This window comes from Oreochromis niloticus, linkage group LG11 (assembly GCF_001858045.2).
Source record: "Oreochromis niloticus isolate F11D_XX linkage group LG11, O_niloticus_UMD_NMBU, whole genome shotgun sequence".
NCBI classification, from domain to species: Eukaryota; Metazoa; Chordata; class Actinopteri; order Cichliformes; family Cichlidae; genus Oreochromis; species Oreochromis niloticus.
In genome coordinates this window covers 22,038,431-22,053,577 of record NC_031976.2, presented here as the reverse complement: position 1 = coordinate 22,053,577, position 15,147 = coordinate 22,038,431, and the positions used below count along the sequence as shown (strand labels likewise).

General features: G+C 45.8%; 1 protein-coding gene and 2 long non-coding RNA genes across 5 annotated transcripts; all 3 read left to right on the top strand.

The window, feature by feature from the left end:
* Window positions 1-1,002: 1,002 nt before the first annotated feature.
* On the top strand, window positions 1,003-2,142 carry LOC109204133 (uncharacterized). The gene is made up of 3 exons (XR_002063690.2): window positions 1,003-1,163; window positions 1,243-1,392; window positions 1,467-2,142. It is a non-coding gene; the product is annotated as an uncharacterized LOC109204133 (long non-coding RNA).
* A 3,761-nt stretch (window positions 2,143-5,903) lies between these two features.
* Window positions 5,904-6,578, top strand: LOC109204134 (uncharacterized). Its single transcript, XR_002063691.2, has 3 exons — window positions 5,904-6,089; window positions 6,169-6,318; window positions 6,393-6,578. It is a non-coding gene; the product is annotated as an uncharacterized LOC109204134 (long non-coding RNA).
* A 1,593-nt stretch (window positions 6,579-8,171) lies between these two features.
* leng1 (leukocyte receptor cluster (LRC) member 1) lies at window positions 8,172-14,934 on the top strand. Of its 3 annotated transcripts, none has more exons than XM_005472594.4 (5): window positions 8,172-8,288; window positions 8,597-8,769; window positions 11,192-11,380; window positions 13,450-13,739; window positions 13,875-14,934. In XM_005472594.4, the coding sequence occupies exons 2-5, from the start codon at window positions 8,638-8,640 to the stop codon at window positions 14,092-14,094; spliced, it is 831 nt and encodes a 276-aa protein (XP_005472651.1). In that variant the 5' UTR covers window positions 8,172-8,288; window positions 8,597-8,637; the 3' UTR covers window positions 14,095-14,934. The 3 variants fall into 3 exon arrangements, with proteins under 3 accessions (XP_005472651.1, XP_005472652.1, XP_005472650.1); XM_005472595.4 differs by having other exon boundaries at window positions 8,176-8,321; XM_005472593.4 differs by having other exon boundaries at window positions 8,196-8,389.
* The last annotated feature ends 213 nt before the right edge of the window (window positions 14,935-15,147 follow it).

Sequence of the window (15,147 nt, the reverse complement as noted above, 5' to 3'; positions counted from 1 at the left end):
ACTGGTTTGAGAGTGGTATCTTGTTTGTAACTGACTTGCTGGATTTGAGTGGTGCCTTATTGGATTATGTATCTTCCTCGAAGAGACACAGCTTTAATTGTCCATTAAAAGAATACAGAAATGTTTGCTGTGCTATCCCTTTGGCCCTAAGGCAGCTGATACGCAACACAATGCTACATTCTGAGGTCAATCCAGCGCTGCCAAACTTAAAAATTGGTAATTGAAACCTAAATGATAGTAAATGTAACAATAAATTGATCCTTGTGAATTTCAAATCAATTCTTTTCCATGGGTTTAACTCAGGTAGATATTTGCAGGCCCTTCATGGGGATCAGTCACTCATGGAAAAGGCGTTCTCAAAATTCATCAAGTGGCCTGTCTCCCCAAAAGTAAAAGAAACTCATTTCAAGATAATTAATAATATATATCCTGTGTCTGAATTTCTAAAGAGGAGGTTTAAATTTGAGGTTAATCAGTGTGCATTTTGCGATTCAGCCTGTGAAACATTACACCATTTGTTTTTCTCATGTCCTGCATCAGCTGCCTTTTGGTTAGAACTACACAGCTGGTTATCCCTCAAGATCAACGATATCCCACAGTTTAATATTTCTGATATTATTTTCTATATGGCTAAACAACATCCATCTGTCTCTACTGTGATTAACATTGTCATCCTGTTAGGTAAATACCATATACATTGTTGTAAATGGAGGAATAGAAAACCGTCCTTTACATGGTTCATCAATGACTTCAAACATTATTCATGTCACTTAAAAAATTGAAGTCAAGCAGATTTGCCACAATCTATGATGACATTTCCCATTTGCTACTGTTTTGATCATTACCTCTATTGTGTGTCAACCTGTGCTCTTTTTTTTTTTTTATTCTTTCCTGTTAATACTGTGAATTTTTGTCTAGCCCCCTCCCCCCATATCCTTGCTGTTAGTTTTGTTGTAGAGGTGCAACGGATCAAAAATCTCACGGGTCAGATCTTATCACTGTCATGGTCCGCGGCCCGGCGTCCGAGGAGCTGATGCGATGCTCACGCCCACGGGCGTGGCTGTTAACTCTACACCTGCATCTCATCCCAGGCGATTATCAGGTGGACTACTTGATCCAGCCCAGCCTGCTGCTCCACGCCAGTCCGTAATCGTCTCACAGCGGTAACGTATGCCTACAGGGAAGCGATTGTGAAAACCCTCATTTGTCTGCATGAGCGCTGATTTCTCCCTGTGCACTCAGATAACTGCTCGGCGTGTTTTTGAGCCACCTGCCTGTCCACCTGCCCGCCTGGAGTTTTTTGATCACCTTCAGTATCCCTCACTTTGCCTTCCCTGGAGCTCCCCGCGGACCTTCACCCCTCCCTCCGGCTCTCACGGCCCCGCTTTGACTGTAAGACTCAAACTCTCCCTCACGTGTGCCGCTTTTCCCCGCATCCCAGTAATTCTTCTCTTTTTCTGTTGCAGCCTCCCTCAGTCCCGTTTTCGGCGTTCCTGCGCGACTCTTCTCCCGGTGCCTTGGTTTCTCTAGTTTCACGTGTGTTTTCCTTAACCCTCCCGGGACACCTTTAGTTAGAATAAAGTTTATTTTCTCGTACTCCTGCGTGTGTGTTGGCTCTGCTTCTGGGTTCAGCTTGTGCACTGAACTTCGGTTCATGACAGTACGGACTGGCCAGTATGGACCCAGCAGAGCCACTACGCTCCGCTATTAACAAACAGGGCGCTATTCTCGGTCGCCACGATCAGCAGCTCCAGTCACTCCAAGACCGTTACCAGGAGCTCAGTGACACTCAGGATCAGCTGCGGGTCAACCAGCCCGACCCCGTGCACCGCAGCGTTTCACCTCCTCCGCTGGAACCCTTCCACGGTGAATTAGACCTGTGTGGGGGGTTCCTTTTCCAATGCTCCTTATTTTTCAGCCGCACGCCGCACGCCTTCCCCACGGATGCTGCTAAGATTTCCCACTTTGTTGGGTTGTTACGGGGACGGGCTTTAGCATGGGCTGAGGCTTATTTAACCTCTCACCCCATTCGTAGTTGTGATTTCGACGATTTTCTGGAGGAGTTCAAGGCGACGTTCTCTCCTCCTGTCTCGGAGGACGACGCCGCACAGAAAATACTCGCGCTCCGTCAGGGGCGGCGTAGTATTGCTGAGTATATAGTCGAATTTCGTACCAGGGCGGTTGCTGTGGGTTGGCCCGATTCGGCCCTCCGTGGGGTCTTTTTACGGTCGCTGAACGATCAGATGAAAGACCAGCTAGCGTTCCACGAGGAAACGAAATCCTTTGAAGAATTGGCTTCCCTCGCCCGCAGGATCGATAGACGCCTGCGGGAGAGGGATGCCGAGCGGCGGCTTAAGCCCTTGAGTCCCGTATTGCGCCCCGGGATTCGGGCCTCTTCGTCCCCTCCCGTGGCTGCGTGCGCGCGTCCTCCGTCGCCTCCTCCGCCCGAACCCATGCAAATCGGACGCTCTCGGCTTTCTCCGGAGGAGAGGGAACGCCGCTTTCGGGCTGGGGACTGCCTGTACTGCGGGAAGTCCGGTCATCACATCGCTGTTTGCCCGGTCCGCCCAAACGAACCGGCCCACCGGTAAGTCCGGGGATACGGGTGGGCAGCACGTTAAGCACAACTAGACCCCGATTGTTACTGTCTGTTACCATCGTAACTAACAACCAAACTTTCACATGCCCCGCGCTGGTGGACTCCGGGGCGGAACAGAACCTCATGGACGAGAGACTGGCTAACAAGTTAGGGTTATCACTTACTCCACTTGAACCGCCCATCCCCGCGTCTACGTTGAATAATCAGGTGTTTGCCTTTATCACTCACCAGACCGAGCCTGTACGGTTAATCACATCAGGAAACCACAACGAGCGGCTTTCTTTTTTCACTTTTCCCTCCCCTGACACCCCGCTTATCTTAGGCTATCCCTGGCTACAGAGACATAACCCTCATATTGATTGGGCTGGGAGAAGAATCACCAGCTGGAGTTTGTTTTGCCTGGCGAACTGCTTACGATCAGCCGTTCCCCCCTCCTCAGCTGAACGGATTCCTGTTCAGCCACAAGCACCGGACCTCTCTTCCATTCCCCCCGAATATCACGATTTACAGCAGGTGTTTAGTAAGGACAAGGCGCTCTCGCTGCCACCTCACCGTCCGTATGACTGCGCTATTGATTTACTCCCGGGAGCTTCGCTGCCCTCTAGCAGATTATACAACCTGTCTCGTCCCGAAAGAGAAACTATGGTGAATTACATCCAAGAGTCGCTAGCAGCAGGAAGAATTAGGCCGTCATCCTCCCCGTTGCTGCGGGTTTTTTCTTTGTGGGAAAGAAGGACGGGTCGCTCCGCCCGTGCATCGATTACCGGGGTTTAAACGACATCACTGTCAAGAATAAATACCCCCTCCCGCTAATCAACTCTGTTTTCCAGTCGCTCCAGGAAGCCACGGTTTTTACTAAGCTGGACCTGCGGAATGCCTATCATCTGGTTCGAATACGAGAAGGTGACGAATGGAAAACCGCATTCAATACTCCATTAGGGCACTTTGAATATTTAGTGATGCCGTTTGGTTTAACTAACGCCCCGGCGGTTTTCCAAGCCCTGGTCAATGACGTGTTACGGGATTTCCTGAACGTGTTTGTTTTTGTGTATCTGGATGATATCCTGGTTTTTTCCAAAACGCTTGAGGAGCATCACGTCCATGTGAGGAGCGTACTACAGCGGCTGCTCGAGAACAGACTGTATGTCAAGGCAGAGAAGTGTGAGTTCCACACTGCATCCATTTCCTTCTTGGGCTACGTCCTAGCAGGTGGGCAGGTGAAGACCGACCCAGTGAAGGTCAAGGCGGTCCTAGAGTGGCCGGTCCCGGAGTCACGGAAGAAGCTCCAAAGCTTTCTCGGGTTTGCGAACTTTTATCGCCGCTTCATCCGGAATTACAGCCAAGTGGCCACGCCTCTCACCCAGCTCACCTCATCTAAGGTACCTTTCACCTGGTCTCCAGAGGCCCACGCGGCCTTCGTTAAGTTAAAGCACTTATTCACATCCGCACCTATTCTAACCCATCCCGACTCCTCTAAACAGTTTATCGTTGAGGTTGACGCGTCTGATGCTGGAGTTGGAGCAGTTCTCTCCCAGCGATCCGGGCCTCAAAACAAACTCCGGCCGTGCGCCTACTTCTCGCGCCGACTCACCCCCACGGAGAAGAACTACGACATCGGCGACAGGGAACTCTTGGCTATTAAACTCGCCTTAGAAGAATGGCGCCACTGGCTGGAGGGGGCTAAACAGCCCTTCCTCATATGGACAGATCATAAGAATCTAACGTACCTGAGAACTGCCAAGAGATTAAATCCACGCCAAGCCCGCTGGTCTCTGTTCTTCGCTCGCTTTAACTTCACTCTCTCCTATCGTCCAGGGTCACGGAACATCAAGCCCGATGCGCTCTCCCGTCTATATACCTCCGACGATGAAGCGTTCTCTCCCGCCACCGTCCTACCCGCCGCCTGCGTGGTGGGCACTCTCACCTGGGAAATCGAGGAGACCATTCGCCGAGCTCTCCCGGAGGACCCTGATCCAGGTACCGGTCCACTTGGGCGGCGCTTCGTTCCCGCTGCCGCCCGTGGGGCGGTCATCCACTGGATCCATACCGCACGATTCACGTGCCACCCAGGCGTGAGTAGAACGATACACCTCCTCAGAAGACACTTCTGGTGGAAGTCACTAATAAGGGACGTGAGAGCTTACGTGTCTGCTTGTGCCGTCTGCGCTCGTAATAAATCTTCCACCAAGCACCCCGTAGGTCAGCTCCACCCGCTCACTACACCCCACCGGCCATGGTCTCACATCTCCCTAGACTTTGTTACCGGTCTCCCTACCTCCTCCGGGAAATGTGTAGTCCTCACCGTTGTGGATAGATTTTCTAAGGCCGCTCATTTCATCCCGCTGACAAAGCTGCCTTCGGCCGCGGAGACAGCCCAAACATTAATCACTGATGTTTTCAGACTCCACGGAATCCCCCTTGAAATCGTCTCCGATCGGGGGCCCCAGTTCTCCTCACAAGTGTGGAAGACCTTCTGCTCCATTCTAGGCGCTAGGGTCAATCTGAGCTCCGGTTTCCACCCGCAGTCCAACGGACAGACCGAACGTCTAAACCAGGAGCTGGAGACTATGCTAAGGTGTGTAGCCAGTCAAAATCCCTCCTCTTGGGCCACTTACCTGCCTTGGGTGGAGTACGCCCATAACACTCTCACCTCGTCCTCCACCGGGTTATCCCCATTCGAAGCGTCCCTCGGTTATCAGCCTCCGCTCTTTCCAGAAGAGGAACTAGCCCTCTCCGTCCCGTCAGCTCCACATCACCTCCGGCGCTGTCAACGGGTGTGGCGCAGCGTGCGCCGGGCCCTCCTGCGCGCGAAGGAACGGCACGCGCACTATGCCGATCGCCGCCGTGCCCCGGCCCCTGAATATCGTCCGGGACAAAAGGTCTGGTTGGCAGCTGGAAACATCCCGCTTCGGGGCTCGTCTCGAAAACTGGCACCCCGCTTTATTGGACCGTACGAGGTGGACCGAGTCATCAACCCGGTGGCAGTCAGGCTCCGACTTCCGGCCTCTTGGCGGGTGCATCCCACGTTCCATGTCTCTCAGATTAAACCGGTCCGCCGCAGTCCTCTGTGCCCGCCTCCCGAGCCCCCTCCTCCCGCACGGCTCGTCGGCGGCCATCCTGCCTATGCGGTCCGACGGATCCTGGATGCGCGCCGGCGCGGACGGGGTTGGCAGTATCTCGTGGACTGGGAGGGGTACGGCCCGAGGACCGCCTCTGGGTCCCGCGCTCCTTCATTCTGGATCCCCGTCTCATCTCTGCCTTCCATGCTTCTCTCCGCAGGCAGCAGTCCGGCCGGCCGCCTGGGGGCGACCCTTGAGGGGGGGTACTGTCATGGTCCGCGGCCCGGCGTCCGAGGAGCTGATGCGATGCTCACGCCCACGGGCGTGGCTGTTAACTCTACACCTGCATCTCATCCCAGGCGATTATCAGGTGGACTACTTGATCCAGCCCAGCCTGCTGCTCCACGCCAGTCCGTAATCGTCTCACAGCGGTAACGTATGCCTACAGGGAAGCGATTGTGAAAACCCTCATTTGTCTGCATGAGCGCTGATTTCTCCCTGTGCACTCAGATAACTGCTCGGCGTGTTTTTGAGCCACCTGCCTGTCCACCTGCCCGCCTGGAGTTTTTTGATCACCTTCAGTATCCCTCACTTTGCCTTCCCTGGAGCTCCCCGCGGACCTTCACCCCTCCCTCCGGCTCTCACGGCCCCGCTTTGACTGTAAGACTCAAACTCTCCCTCACGTGTGCCGCTTTTCCCCGCATCCCAGTAATTCTTCTCTTTTTCTGTTGCAGCCTCCCTCAGTCCCGTTTTCGGCGTTCCTGCGCGACTCTTCTCCCGGTGCCTTGGTTTCTCTAGTTTCACGTGTGTTTTCCTTAACCCTCCCGGGACACCTTTAGTTAGAATAAAGTTTATTTTCTCGTACTCCTGCGTGTGTGTTGGCTCTGCTTCTGGGTTCAGCTTGTGCACTGAACTTCGGTTCATGACAATCACGGTTTTAAGTCACGGATCGGATCAATTTTCGGATCAGCAAAAATAGAAAAAAAAAAAAAAAAGACAAAAATTCGACTCGCCATTTACTTATTTAAGTATTTTTTGCCTATTAAAAAACATTCAGCTGAAGACTCATTCCACGCACTTATATAAAAACAACTTAAGGTGCAATATGGACATTATGGACCATGCTGAGCATCCTCTGCATCCTCTGCACACGGCCATAAACAACCAGAGGAGTCTGTTCAGTGAGAGGTTGCTTCTCCCAGAGTCAATGACCAGCAGATTTAAAAAGTCCTTTGTCCCACACGCCATCAAACTGTCTAACTCCTGGCTGGAGGGGAGCAACAGTTTTTGTTAATATCCAACGGTGTAATAGACTCACGATACTTGAAATGTGCCGTTCCCTTGTATTCTTATTCCTATTTATTCTATTTATCCCTTTTGTATTCTCTGTATTTATATATGTCTTTGTATTTATATGTGTGTATATATGGTATATTTCTGCTCACATTCTGCAACTTCTGTCGGTGCTGTGCAACTGGAAACTGAATTTCCCGGAGGAACCGACCCGAGGGATAAATAAAGTTTCATCTAATCTAGTGTACTACCACTCCGCTGTGATATAACGAGCGGTCACGGTCACGTGACTTTCCGTTGCCCTGGAGGTCCACCCATTTGTAGTTAGAGCAACAGAAGATCCCTGAGACAGTTCAGCCATAACTTTAAACTTCTCCTGCTCATACATGCTTGGAACGATCTTGTCACTGAAGTGGACGCGCAACGGGATATCATAGCGTGGCTCAAGCACGTTCATCACAGTTTAAACCCCTTGTTTTGCACAACGGAATACGGCCTCCCGTCTGCAGCTAAACACCCCAGTAGCTTTTGCAATAGCTTTAGCCCGGTCGGATTGGGCAGCAAAGGGCTGCTTAAATGCCGCAAACTCCTCTGCTCCGCCACTTGGACCGCTAGCGCTGGCCATAACTACCGCTTGACAGACTGACCACGCGCACCATACACATATTTATTTTTTTCTTTTTCGAATCTTCGGATCACGTGCGTGCCGAACCGTGGCGTGGGATCGGTTCGGATTTCAGATCAACCGTGATCCGTTGCACCACTAGTCATTAGGCTTCACTTTTAAACAGTAAGTTAAATGGTTTCCTGATTCTCACATGGACTTGGTTTACAGGAGAGCAAACAGTTCCTGATCAAGCAGACTGAGAGCCCGAGTCGGCAAGCTCACATACCGACACATCATGCAGGAGTACAAGACTGAACACGACATATGGGCAAGGATTTACTGTCTTGAAAACAACATAATAAGACTTGTTTTTATGTTTATAATTTAATGCAGGCTAGGTTTTACCACACACGTCTGCACGAAGATAATTGTATTAAAAGTTGTGATTTTTTTTTAAAGGAATACATAAAGAAGGAGAATTAAAACTTGATCGTTATTAGAGTATAGCATTTCCACTATGTAAATAGATTAGTGCCTTTTATGTCTGTCCTTCAAAGCAGATATTTTTTTCTTTACATAATAAAATAAAATGAGAAACATAACAGCCCCCTCTGCTGTCGCCATTGTGTTATTGCTTCAACATGGAGCTACTGTTTACTTCCTGTTTGGGTCTGCCTGTTCCTATGAGCTCCTGCTACCTGTCCAACAAGAGAAATTCTTCACTCAGCAAGTTGGTGACAACGCCTGGGCCCTGTTTTAGAAAGTAAAATGTTAAAAACATTGCTAAATTTGTGGAAATGTGATATCTCTGCGTGGTGCTGAGTCCTTAAGGTAAAGTAGAGGTGGAAAGTAGAAAACATCGGCTAACATTAGCTCGTTAGCTCTGCCTCTCGGGAGGTCAAAGCTGCAAATATAAAGTTTGTTTTTGTATATTTATATACGTTTCCGCTTTGGGACATTGACGCACTTAGTTCCACAACTAGCGGTTTTACTTTGGGGAACTTATTCACGTTTTCCTTCCACTTTTGCCGCTGCTAGCCGACTGCTAACCTACAGTAGTAACAGTCGCCAAGGGAACAATGAACATCCTTCCGAAGAAGAGCTGGCATGTCCGCAACAAAGACAACGTCGCTCGAGTGCGGAGGGACGAGGCCCAGGCAGCAGAGGAGGAGCGCGAGGCCAAGCGTCGCGTGGAGCGCGCGGAGCAAGAGGTGACTCCGGATGGATGACCGTGGCGTGCTGTTACTGTACCCTACCTGGTGCTCTGTTTCCCCTTGTAGTCTGAGCAGGATACCTCAAATTTAAACCAGATATGATCAGAAGCAAGGTTACTAACTTGAACAACTTAAAAAAACGTACTCATTTATAATAACAGTGTGCAGTAAATGTCCTTTTTCAGTAGAGCCTACCTGAGACGCTCTTAGTCCAACCCTAGTTACAAAAAAGTTAGAATACTGTGTAAAGTGTAGCTTTTTAAGTCAAGTAAACCTAAACCTAAATGTACCTTGAAGCACTGATGGTACCTTTCCAGATGTGCAAGCTTCCAGTTCCATAGGCACTAATGCACAAGTTGTACCTTGAGAAACAGTTTTCTACTGTGCGTCAGTCCATTTTGAATAGGCTTTGGCCCAGAGAAGGCAGCGTTTTTACTGCACTGCTGCCTGTGATGCCAAAAATCACAGGCATCTAGTATTGGTATTCAAAGTCTTTGTAATTTTACATTGAATAGCTTTATGCTGAAATTGGTACACAACTTGTAGACACAGTTTTTGCATACCCAATAATGTTACTGAGCGGTTGGCAGTTAATTTTGCAAAAATTACTGCAAAATATTCCTCTAGCTGTTTCCTTTTAGTTAAGCTTACTTTTCCAGCCTTTTGTTACCACTGTCCCAACTTTTTGAGATTTGTTGCTGCCAACAAAATCACTTAAAACATTGGTTATGTTTTCAGTTGTGATTAAGAATTTCATAATACAAATTAATGCATTCTCTTTTTAATTTACATTTTATACAATAAATAAATATCTAGAATATTAAAGCTTTTTTATAGCGGGATGCAAAAATAAATATATTAAAAAGGCAGACTTTTTTTTTTAAATCAAATGTATTACAGAAAAGTTACCCCAAAAAGTAATGTCAGTACTGTACATTAAAGTAAAGTAAAGTAAAGTAAAGTAAAGGACAGGAAACGTGAGATGACATTGAAGTAGCTCAGTATCACAGGGTGTAAAATGTAGCGGGCCGGAATAAAATGTTATCATGCGAGAACAGATTGTTCTTTGCTACACTTATGTATTGCATTGCAGAGATTATTAGGGTTTTACTGTATTTAAAGAAGCTTTGAGCCCATCAGTGAAGGTTTTTTGTCATCCACTGTGACTAAAAAATATTTTTAACCATTTCATTTAACTTACTAAAGCTTAAAATACATTTTTGTTGATCAAATAGACAAGATGTATTGGAAAACATATAGAACTTTGATACGTAACGTAACCCAGATGTCCAGAACCCCTTAAAAGGCCCACACTGATACAGGAAACACCCTGTTTTTATGAAACAACAGAGTGAAAGCAGACTAAATATTAGCAACCACTTATGCATTATGATAGGTAGAGTATATGAGCATCAGATACTGTCCTTGTTGACTGCTGATTAGCATTGTTACTCTGATGTGTCAGCTAACTTTTGTGCTGACTTAATGTTCAAACAGTGTAGTGATCTTTTCTTTATTTCACCTGCAAAAAAAGGTGGATAGTTAATGGTAAAAATATGTAATATACTAATTACAAAAAAACAAAACAAGTTGTTATTATAAACATCAGTTTTGGTCCAGAGTTTTGCAGTCACTGCATCCCTAATAGATCTCTCACTAGAATCCAGAACAAAATCACTTCAAACCAAAGCTGTATTCAAAGCAACTTAAGATTGGTTTGATAAACATTACAATTTCTAACCTTCTTGATGAGAACATTTATTACAGGACTTCAAAAATACCATGGAAAGATGCCCACAGAATAAACCTTGAGATAGTGTTTATCAGTATTGCAGAGTAAAAATTCGTGAGTGTGTTGTATTGTGATATCATACAGCCCCAATCTAGTACATCTATAAACTTCCTCACCGATACATAAAGCATAAAGCTCACATGTGGCACTAAAATGACTGTAAATGGTGTTTTTGGTTGCAATCATCCTTGAAAGTCACACTGTGTACTCGACACTGTGTAAATATTTAATCACTGAACAGGTTTATTTGTGTGAAATACTGCATTACTAATGTGCAAGAGCTGTTCAAATTGCAGTTCTGATGGTATAATTTCACATAATTTCAGATCTTTGAATTACTCAGTGTTTTTTCAGTGCACGCCTATCCTTTACAATTGTAAAAAACAACACATTTACTGTTGTATGATGTCTTTTGTTAATATTTAAAAAAAAACCCCACACACCTGGAAATCAATGCTAACATTTCCTATGTGTTACTATTCAGACTGCTGTAAATGTGCTGTACGTCTCTAAATTGGCACCAGTAGAAAACTTAAGTATTTATGATTTGAGCTTAGTTTATTCTTATGAAGGTTAAATAAGCTTTGCTGTGCCCATGAATGTCCTTTAATTGTTGTTTGTTTACAGGCACGTACAGAGTATCTGAGAAGGAAAGCCCGAGCTGCTCTTCAGTCAACAGGAGGAAGCAGAGATGATGGTGATGAGGAACAGGGTGGAGGAAGTGGAGCTCTGGAGCATCTCAATCTTTTCCCCCTGGAGGAGTCCTCGGAGAAGAAGGGGAATGAGGAGTATCTCAGAGAAAAGAAAGAAGAAAAGGTGTCCGTGCTGCTGCTTCTGTCAGTCTTCTCTTTCACGCTTTTCTTTTGCTCTGACATAGCAGCTGAATGATAGCAAAGATTTTGCTAGTTTGGTACCACATCTGGGTTCAGTGTCCTGCATGGTCTGTGGTTGCAGGTCCAGTGCTGAATACCATTTACATTTTCATTTTTTCCATTAAAAACCTTTAGTAGTTTGGAGTGGATCTGCAAAATCTTGCTTTTCAGCTCAGTCACAAAAATGCTAAATGCTATATATGTTTTTGAAATGTTGCCAGAGAAAAGATGATTCTTATCTTATCTCATCATTAGTGGGTGTAGTTTTCTCAGATGTCATTTGAATGGTTTGTTATCACCAGACTTTAAAAATCAATGCAATCAGTTAAAATTTTTGTCTTGTTGTCGTCATACCTGCTGAATCTATTCTGCAGCCCAGAGCCAGTATGTATGCACGCAGCGTAAATAGATGGAGCATGAGACGGGGGGAAATTAATTCAGACAGACAATATAAATACAAGTTAAAGCCCGTGGATGTGATCAAGGCTTTCCAATCACAGGTCAGAAAATGCCAAAATACTGCTGATGGCAAAGCAGAGGCACTTTAGTACCATTTACATTTATTTAATGATTTGCTGAAGTATATTAGTTTATTGTGTGTCCTGTTTTAATGGCAGAGAATATCCATAACAGTTGTTGTGTTTTAGTTCATTTAAATTTTTTGCTTCAGTAAATTCAGAACTCAACAGGAAGTTGAATTTTTGAAGTGGTGTAGTGGGAAACACCTTGGTGCACAGTGAGATACGCTACACTCAGGCTACGTCCACACTAATGCGTTGTTGTTTGAAAACGCATCGTTTTCTCTCCGTTTCGGCCTCCTGTCCACACTGAGACTGCGTTTTCACTGATGGAAAATGCAGCGTTTTGAAAACGCTCTCGAAAACGTTTCTGGTTTCCTTGGTAACCTTTCGTGTATATACATATGTGTATATGCACTACTTCCAAACACTTTGTATAAGCACTTTCTTTCTTTCAAGAACACCTACTAATTGTATGTCACGTTGCTGTATTGTGTGTTTGGATTTCAAAAAAGATATTGTCAGCCATCATTTATCACCTAATGCTGATTTCCTGTTGCCACTAGCTGTCGCGCTGACTGTGTGTAGATGTCTCCAGACTCACTTCCAGGACGTCAAGCTCAGGACAGAGCGGACAGTGTACATTTGAGTTATAAGAGCTTTTGTGGCAACTAATCGAAATTTGCTGAGCTGACATGGACGCACCAGACAACAAAAACTCAAATACTTCTTAGTTTAGCATTGCCAAGGTCTTTAGATTAAAGTTCTCTAAGAGGAGTTTGATAAAGTGTACTGCCTGAAATTAGCATTTTACATCTAAAACAGTGGACTTCCTGTTGGGTTTAGAGCATGTCTCCAGGAGGCTTTTTTTCTACATATTGCAGGTTTAAATCAGGCTACAGAATTTCATACATGTAAGTGAAACTTGTTATTGTTTTTGTTTTTTTTTATTTTATATGTAGCACCAGAAACTAATTTTCCCACACCCACAGGCCAAACCTACAAAATACAAAAACTTTTACCAGTTTCATACCTTTCAAACTTTCCTACCCCATCAACAACTTCCTGTTTTAACAATATGAAGCTAAGATAGAGACAAATCAAAAAGCAATTCATCTACTCTTTTAGACCTTTTCGACTTTAGCTTGGAATAAGGTCAGGAGTATCAGGTCGCATTTTTTTCCACAGTTTTCCTTTATCACACAACAAGAAATAGTTTGCTTTTGACATCTTCCCACTGCTGGTTTTATGTGAGGGAGCTGCTCAAATAGAACACAGCATGCAGCACACATGATGCCTCAGACAGTTAGCTCTGCTATTTGCACTTAGGAACAAGTACTATGGAGCTCCTGGAAGGTTAAAGACAGGTTAATGTCCCATCTGGCTACTCAGATATTTACATTCTCCTATCTGTTGGGTATTGTCTATTGCTACAGTAATGAAAAAATAACACAAAATATTTGTTTCCTGTTGTTGTTTTTGTGGGGTTTTCTAGGAGAAGCAGGAAAGAGCCATTGGCTTACTGGTGTCATTGGGACCCCAGCCGGGGTCTGAGGTCACGCCGTGGTATCTGAAAAGCAGCAAAGACAAAGAGGAGAGCAAAGAAAAAGAAAAGAGAAAGGGGATAAGTGAAGAAGAGAGAGAGAAGAAGGATCGTAGACTGAAGGATAGTTTGGATCCTTTGAAAGATATGAAGAAAGCTCTCGGAGAGAAAGACAGAAAGGAGCACAAGAGCAAGAAAAAGGAAAAAAGAGACAAAGGGGAAAAGAGGAGCAGCGGAGAGAGGTAAGAATACCAGTATTGATTGTCTGGAAGTTTTATCCCCCTTAGTATTTTACTGAGGCTCAAGTCAAATTAAAGCAATCTTGTGGTGAATATCAAAGCAGGTCGGTAACAAAATGTCTGTCTGGTCTCTTCTAGCTCGATAGAAAGGTTACGTGCTGAGCGTTTACAGAGGGAGGCTGAGGAAAGGAGGAGAGCCCAGGCACTTCTGGAGCAGAGGAGCGGCAAAGGAAAGGAGCCTGGGAGGGAAGTGAGCGAGAGGGAGAGGCCTTACAACAGTGCATACTTCCCAGAACTAGCCCGAAAGCGACAAAGGCGGGACCGGGAGAGCTGGAGAGATGAGATTTTAAAATCCTGAGCTCTCTTTGCTGTTTACAGACTCCAAATAAAGCTAAAGACCTTCACAGTACAGCCTCACTGTGAACTCACTATGATACAAACAGAAAGTCTGAGCCTTCAGCATTGTGATCGTTTATTTTTATTTATTATTTGTTCCTCGCATGAGGGGCAGAGGTCAGATTTATCTTCAGAGTTTTACCCATGAACGCATCAGCAGGGCAGATGGCCCATCACAGGGGGCTTGATGCTCAACACGCCAGCGAAGACAGCACTGTGTGAACAGCTGTTAGCAGGACATATACAGTAAAAATCTAAAGAGTCTGTTCATCTAAAAACATTTACATTATATCGTCTTCGGCGATGGTGTGAGTTACTAGTTCTAGGCCAGTTCCATTCATGCATGCATCCATCCACCTCCTTCAGCTCTTCTGAGGGAGAGACCGAGACTTTCCCAAGCCAGAGAAAGGGGGATATAAAGATGTAATTTCCCCAGCATGCTCTGGGTCTGACCCAAGGTTTGCTCATGGTAGGACATGGCCAAAACATTTAACCTAGGAGGCGTCCTATTCAGATGACCGATCCACCTCAGCAGGCTCCTTTAGATGTGGAGGAGTAGCGGCTGTGCTCAGAGTACCTTCTGAATGACAGAGCTCTAAAGGAGAGCTTCAAAGGAAGATCATCTCCACTGCTTGTATATTCGACAACTCTTCTCTTCACCGATCCAAGTCCCAATGTATGATTATCAAATATAAACAAAAATCATAATTAATATTTTCAGTATTCTCTGACACTGCTGGTTTAAAAAGAACACTGTAAATGTTGATGGCAACAATAAAAGTATTATTATTTCCAGGAAAAAGCTCTCTCTCTACTCGTCTTTGAAGCGAACTGACCGTTTCTCTATTTTGTGTGTGTGTGTTTAATGTATATCACGCATCACTCACAGAAAAAGAAAAAGCACAGGTAGAAATGTGGAAATTAATGAAGACTGCTTCAGTTTCGGGGTCATGCCGCTGTGCTTGCTGACTCACACTCACAGTTTACAGGACGCTCGAATAGAGCAGAGCCATCG

What these genes read in the sequence shown, in the direction of transcription:
- leng1 (XM_005472594.4), top strand. Translation starts at nt 8,638, where the DNA reads ATGAACATCCTTCCGAAGAAGAGCTGGCATGTCCGCAACAAAGACAAC. An exon ending in TGGAGCGCGCGGAGCAAGAG is followed by an intron (nt 8,770 to 11,191) that starts GTGACTCCGGAT and finishes GTTTGTTTACAG; the next exon opens with GCACGTACAGAGTATCTGAG. An exon ending in AAGAGGAGCAGCGGAGAGAG is followed by an intron (nt 13,740 to 13,874) that starts GTAAGAATACCA and finishes GGTCTCTTCTAG; the next exon opens with CTCGATAGAAAGGTTACGTG.